Source organism: Apteryx mantelli, unplaced genomic scaffold, assembly GCF_036417845.1.
Source record: "Apteryx mantelli isolate bAptMan1 unplaced genomic scaffold, bAptMan1.hap1 HAP1_SCAFFOLD_20, whole genome shotgun sequence".
Lineage (NCBI taxonomy): Eukaryota > Metazoa > Chordata > Aves > Apterygiformes > Apterygidae > Apteryx > Apteryx mantelli.
Window position 1 is genome coordinate 795,657 of NW_027118553.1, and position 7,205 is coordinate 802,861.

At 50.0% G+C, this 7,205-nt stretch overlaps 1 protein-coding gene across 1 annotated transcript; it reads left to right on the forward strand.

The window, feature by feature from the left end:
- Window positions 1–5,857: 5,857 nt before the first annotated feature.
- LOC136995962 (olfactory receptor 14A16-like) lies at window positions 5,858–6,817 on the forward strand. The gene has a single exon (XM_067316958.1). The coding sequence runs from the start codon at window positions 5,858–5,860 to the stop codon at window positions 6,815–6,817; it is 960 nt and encodes a 319-aa protein (XP_067173059.1).
- Window positions 6,818–7,205: the final 388 nt, after the last annotated feature.

A 7,205-nucleotide genomic window follows, 5' to 3' on the forward strand; every position in this document is an offset into this window, starting at 1 on the left:
AGGCTCTTGGAGTCTCATTGAAAGCTACATTTACTACACTGCTACAGAACAGTCCAGCATAGGCACCAGTTCTGTAGCTTGCAACACCAGCTGGATGCCATGCAAATGTCCCCAAAGAGCTATTCCTATCAGTAGCTTTCCTTCTTTAGGTTCCTGTTCAGTTATGTATCCCTGAAGCACCTGAATGCTGTGCTTTCCCAAGCAAATGGATACCGTCATCACGAGGGCACCCTACCTGAATCTTCTAGAATTTCCTGTGACAGAAAACAGCACTGAAAACATTTGTGCAGAGTGTTTTCTGAGTCCAGAGATTCACTCAGGCCCAGCCTTCCCTCCATCCCCCCCACACACACGCTTATTATACAACTGTATAAGCTTTCCTGGGAGAGTGAAATCTGGCGATTTCGAGAAAGTTATTTGTATCTTGAGCCAAATGTATGAAATGTTTGCCTTGTACAAGGCAATCAAGATCCATTTACAAATAGCAGGCCTTCTGACAGTCTGCCACTGCAAAGATAGGGGTTACAGTGTTCGTAATAGAAACGGATTTAGCATTTGAATGCCTTAACTACAATATCAGTTCTTTTTTCATAAGGGCCAAATCTCTACAAATTAGGAATCTGAATTCCATCCTGTGCTTTGGTCACTTTGGGAAGACAACTGCACTGAATTCCATCAGCAGATTTCAGTAGGAGTACATCCTCCACTTTCTAGACTTCTGGGAGTTGGCATTAACAGCTTACACTTCTGGTGATGATGTTTTCCTGAATACAGAAACACAAATCTTAACTGGATGTGTTTATCCTGCATCCTTTTCTGCAGAGGTGCTGCCCAGCCGGGCATTCCCCAGCCCGTATCACTGCAGGGTGTTGGTCTGCCCCAGGGGCAGGACCTGGTGCTTGTTTTGTTTTGAATTTCACAAAGTTCCTGGCCACCCAATCCTCCCGCCTGCTGAGGTCCATCTGCATGGCAGCCCTCGAGCTTAGGACTGTTCTCCTGATTGAGTGCCATCTGCAAATCTGATGAGAGTTGTGTTCTGCAGGTCACTGATGAACATGTTAGACAGGACAGGTCCCAGTAGAGACCCCTGCGTACTCCACCTGTCACTGGCTTCCAGGTAAAGCACCACGCATTCACAAAAGCCCTCTGAGCTCAATCATCCAACCAGCTTTTGACCCATCCAGTTGCCTGCCCAGCCTATCATAATACCCTATTTGTATACAAGAATATTCTTGGAGACAGGGTCAAACTCCTTCCTAAAATCATCATAAATGACACCCACTACTCTCCTCTCCTCACCAAGTACAGATCTTTTATTGCAGAAGGCAATCAGGTTGGTCAGGAATCATTTCTCTGCACTAAATCCATGCTGGCGGTTCCCAGGCACCTTCTTCTCCTTCAGGTGCCCAGAAATGTGATGCAAGACGATTCACTCCATGAAACACTCCTCACCAAAATGAGGCTGAAGGGCCTGCAGCTCCCTGGTTTCTCCTTGTGGCCTGTTCTGATGATGGGCACAACATACTCCTGGTCATTGGGGCCTCCCTGATCTCCACAACCTTTCAAAGATGATAGACACTAGCCTTGTTGTGATAGCGGCCAGCCCTCTCAATGGCCTCAGGTGCAGCCCATCCAGTCTCAGAGACTTATATGGGTTGAGCTCTGGCAAGTCATCCCTCACTCAGTCATCACCCAGCATTGGTTGCTTTTTTTTCCCCCTCTGGACTCCTGACTAGGCACAACATTTCAGGAGACCTTCTTGGTGAAGACTGAAGCCAAGAAGGCATTGAGCTCCTCAGACATGTTTGCATCTGCTGTTACTAGATTCTTTGCCTAATCCAGCAGTGAGCCAACATTTTCCTTTGTACTCTTTTACTATAACTGAAGCTGTAGCAGCTCTTCTTCATGCTCTTGATGTTCCCTGCAATGGGCAATCCTAGGGGAGCTTTAGCTTCCCTAACACCATCCCTTCTCACTGGACAATATTTCTAGATACCATCTTTGCAGCCTCTCCTTCCTTCTGCTTCCTTATTGCCCTGGAGCTCAGTCCCAAGATGTCTACTAGTTTTACTGAGCACCACTATGGACTGTTTTTGTGCTTGCTGGGTGCTGTCCTTAAAGACCTGCTGGCTTTCCTGAGCTTCTGGACCATTCAGAGCTGCCTCCCATGGGATCCCCCACCAGTTCCCTCAACAGGCCCAAGTCTGCCCCTCTGAAGTCCAGGGTCTGTGCTCCTCTACTATCCTTCCTCACTCCACTCAGGAACTGGAACTCTACTTTTTCATGGTCACTGCAGGCAAGGCAGACACTGACTGTACCATCCCTGACCAGTTCCTCCCTGCTTGAAATTTTCAGATACAAGAAGCCTCACAAATCGTGCATTTGTGCTAAGAAGCTGTCCCTGATGCCCTCCAGAAACCTCCTGGCCTGCTTGCACTCTGCTGTTTGCCCTTCCAGTTCATGTCAGGGGGATTAAAGTTCCCCCAATAAGAACCAGGGTCTCTGATCCACAGACTTACTCATGTTGCTTAAAGGAGATGGCGTCCACCTCCCCTCCCTGACTGGATGGTCTGTACCTGCTATTGCGATGTCATCCACAAGCTCTCACCCAAAGCCTTGCCTTAATGTGTTAGGAGCTCCACACGTCTGAGCTGTCCCTTCACACAAAGGACATCCCCTTTCCTCATCTTCCCCATTGGTCTCTCCTGAAGAGTTTGTACCCTACCATCAGGGTTCTCCTATCATGCAAGTGATCCCACCACATCTCAGTACTCTAGCAATGTTTCAGTCAGATTGGTCATGGTGCAACCTCTTACCAGGAGCCAAGGACACTGTGTGTGTGATGGCCCCACTTCAGAGCAGAGTCATGCTGGCACAGATAGCAGGTGGCAGTGTCATGGTGAAAGGAGGTTCCCACTAAGAGAGCAAAGCCTGCAGTGCCCAAGGCCAGGCAGAAACAGAGCTGGACTGTGCAGGAATGGCAGGAAAGGAGTTTGCTGCCTGACTTGACTCTGCAGCACCTTGGGGCCTGTGACAGAGGTGAAGCAATGTCCAGGCACAATAAGGTGCCACTGAAGAAGTCCCTGGCCTGGACAGCCTGCGATCCAGTGACCCTGCGGACCTCATTAGCACAGTCCCTGTTTATGTCATCTGGGGGGCAAAAAGAGGGTCAGGGAGAAGAGAACTAGAAGGTTTTAAGAGTGCAGGGACATGAGTGGAGACCTTGGGGTGATGTGCCTCCCATTTACATGGCATGCTTGGATGTGGGCAGTATAGACTGTACCCGAAGGCAGAGGTAGGATTCATTTGTTTGGGCACAGGCAGGAAACGCAAGATGCCCTGGGGCACTTGCTCAGCACCACTCCAAACAGGCATGGCTTTCCTGTAGGTGCCATACTGTATCTGCTAGAAACATGCAGTTGTGCTGGACACCGCAGACATCTGACATGGCCCTGCCAGTCTATGTTTAAGTCATTACATGTAGTGTGTGAGCAACTGACTCCCACCCTCCATCTCCAGTGATTAGAATAGGAGCTTAGACAGGGATCTCACATGCAGATATCTCTGTTGTGTACACTTCAGCTTCGGCAAGGAGAATCCCAACTCCTGCTTTTTTTGTGTGGAGTTTGTGGAAGAGAGCTGAATCCCACTGCATGCCAGGGGCTTCTAAATGGGCATGTGATGCCCAGGATGACTCATCTGAATCAAAACCTGAACCATGGGTAAATGACCTCCCTTCTTGTCCTCGAGTACCTTCCTGCCTAGTTAGGAGTGAGACATTTCCACCTCTTGCAGATAACCATGCTGTGATGAGACAAATCGTAATGCTGGAATCAGTCTTCCTTCAGTGTTGAGAAAGAGACCAATGGTGATGATTTTAGTCTACCTCAGGGAACATTTCCCAGGAGGAGGGAGCACAAGGGACAGAGGAAGTCAGGACTTGAGCTGGGCCCCTGCTCCTGGGCAGGGCCAGGCTCCTGCAATGGAAGGAGCTGATGGCAACCTAACAGCATTGCTGAGAGACAGCTGTGTGCAGGAGCAGCTCCTCTGCAAAGAGCAGCAGGGCTCTGGGCTCTGCCTACTGCTGCTGACATGAGATGAGAGAAGACAGTGAGAAGTGAAAGGCAGTGTGGAGTGGGAGGACAGAGGAGAGCTCATTGTGGGAGGAATCTTCACAGCTCCTGACATGGTAATTCTCTGGCTGCAGGGCAGTGCTACTGAAGTTCCTGGAGGGATCTTCTAAACCCATCCCATCCTATGACTGATAGATTCAGTCATGAATTCAGTGACCTTTGGTCTGTGAGAAACTTCAGAAAACCCCTTCAACCCCACCTCAGCCTACAGACAGCACTGGCAGCACCTTGACTGCTTTATAAGAGTTTTTCTGACCTGCTCTTTAGCACCTGTGAGAGCAGAGACAGCTGTGCCCAGTGCCCTGTCCTGTGTGGTTTCTGTAGGGCAGAACTGAGCCCACAGAGGGTGGGATGGGGTCTGTGAGCAGCAGCAAGGAAAAGATGCTGGGACAGAGAAAGAGCTGGCAGCAGGGACAGCTCCAGGCAGCAGAGATGGACAGGGAATGAGAGGGACCTGCTAACAGAATCATCATGGGAGAATGGATTTGTGCAAGTCTTGCTCAGTCCCTCCGATGCAGACAGCTTCTTCCAAGCAAGCCCGCCATGTCTCTTCTCTGACCCAGCAGAGCCTCTGTCCTGACAGCCATGGAGTTCAGGGGCTGAGAGCGACTGTCCTGCGTTGTCACCATCTGTGAGGCAGCATGCCCAGCTGGGTAAGGTGAGGGCTTTCCTGAGTGCCTATCTGCCTCTCTCTCCTTGCCTCCCTTGGCAACAGGATCATGGTATTGCTCCTTGTTTCCCCTTCTCTCCATGATGCTCCTCCTGTTCTTCTCTTGGGCTCCCTGAGGTTGCTGGGTTTTCAGCTGCAGTTCAGACACCTGCCCTGCGAGTTGTGCAAGAGAGGGGTCTGCTTGGGAGTGAGGTGTCTGCAGCCCCCTTCTAGTCCATGCGGTTCCAGGAAATGCAGTCTGTGGGGTTGGGAAATGAGCTGACTCTCCCTTAAGGAGAGCCCATCTTCAGTCCTGAATGTCCTTGGACTGTTTCCCTGTCATGTCCTGGCAGACTTTGAGCTGCCCTCCAGAAGGGCACTGCTGCCTCATAGCATCTCTGTGATGTCCAAGAGACCCGTGAGGAATCTGAAGAGATGCTGAGAGTATGGAAATGGTGTTGGGAAACTGTATATGGGCATCTGAAAAGAGCCCAGTGTGTCCTTGGCTAGAAGGGGAGAACCAGGCTAATAGACAGACAAGCTGTGCTCACTCTGCACCAAGTGACAGGGAATACATTTTTGTCAGGACTAAGTAGAAATGCCAAGGATTTCTGCCTTCCAGGAACACTCCACAGGGGTAACAAGGACATCTAATAGAAAAAAAACACCCTTTAAAAATCTCTAAAACTCTGTTCCTCAACCCTCATTCTTTAGAAGTGGTGGTGCAGATGCTGAAAAGCCCTTCCACATGCCCAGTGGATTTCACCTGACAGAACTTGTGACTGTATGAGCTAGTCACCCCCACTCCCTCGTTCCCACTAGTGTACAGCAGGACGGACGCCTCTGGAGCCCACGGGCAGAGGCCCCTTCTCCTCACAGCACCACACTCAGCCACTGCAAAGTGAAGCTCAAGCAAGGGAGTTGCACAAAGATCCTCTCAGTAACGGGAGAGGCAATGTGGGGGGTTGCATGATAGCTGGAAGATTTGTGGGGGGGGGGGTTGCCTGAAAAGTCTCTCCTAACTTGTCAATGTCTTTTCCTCTTTGGACAGTCCCCCATGCCCAAAGATACCAAAATGTCCAACAGCAGCACCCTCAACGAGTTCCTCCTCCTGGCCTTCACAGACAAGCGGGAGCTGCAGCTGTTGCACTTTTCGCTCTTCCTGGGCATCTACCTGGCTGCCCTCCTGGGCAACGGCCTCATCATCACAGCCGTAGCCTGCGACCACCACCTCCGCACCCCCATGTACTTCTTCCTCCTCAACCTCTCCCTCCTCGACCTTGGCACTGTCTCCACCACTGTCCCCAAATCCATGGCCAATTCCCTCTGGAACACCAGGGCCATTTCCTATTCAGGATGTGCTGCACAGGTCTTCCTCATTTTCTTCTTGTTTGGAGGAGAGTATTCTCTTCTCACTGTCATGGCCTATGACCGTTATGTTGCCATCTGCAAACCCCTGCACTACGGGACCATCATGGACACCAGAGCTTGTGTCAAAATCGCAGTAGCTGCCTGGGCCAGTGGTTTTCTCAGTGGTCTCCTGCACGCTGCTAATACATTTTCAATACCACTCTGCCAAGGCAATGTCATTGACCAGTTCTTCTGTGAAGTTCCCCAGATCCTCAAGCTCTCCTGCTCAGACTCCTACCTCAGGGAAATTGGGCTTATTGTGGTTACAGCCTCTTTAATGTTTGGGTGTTTTGTTTTCATTGTGCTGACCTATGTGCAGATCTTCACAGTCGTGCTGAGGATCCCCTCTGAGCAGGGCCGGCACAAAGCCTTTTCCATGTGCCTGCCTCACCTGGTCGTGGTCTCCCTGTTTGTCAGCACCGCGTTTTTTGCTTACCTGAAACCCCCCTCCCTCTCCTCCCCTGCTCTGGATCTCGTGGTGACTGTTCTGTACGCAGTGGTGCCTCCAACAGTGAACCCTCTCATCTACAGCATGAGGAACAAGGAGCTCAAAGATGCCCTGAGGAAAGTGATTTCATGGACATTTTTCAGCAGTGATAAAATTGCCTTTTCTCTCCACAGTTGAATCCCCGTGTATCCCAACCATCCCTGACCTTTGTTTGTTCACTTTATTTTTAATGTTACTGTTATTATTGCTATTGTTATTATTATTATTTGTTATCATGTTGCTACACAAATGCTTGGATTCATTCCACTTTTCCTGAGACTGCTCTGTCTCACCTGGTACCCACATAAAGTCATGTCTAACACTGCATCAGAGCTGACTCTCCCACAGTATCTCTGTAATAAAGTAGCTTCTACCCAGTGCAGGGCCTGAAGGCTGGGCTTTTCTTCCAAAGCTGGTGTCAAGAATAGGCCTAAGGAACTGCATGTCAAAAGGGCCTGCTGGGCAGAGTTGTCCATGGGTTTAGAAGCAAAAAGCTTCTAATCATGTAATGATCTCTTAGAGAACA

What these genes read in the sequence shown, in the direction of transcription:
- LOC136995962 (XM_067316958.1), top strand. Translation starts at nt 5,858, where the DNA reads ATGTCCAACAGCAGCACCCTCAACGAGTTCCTCCTCCTGGCCTTCACA.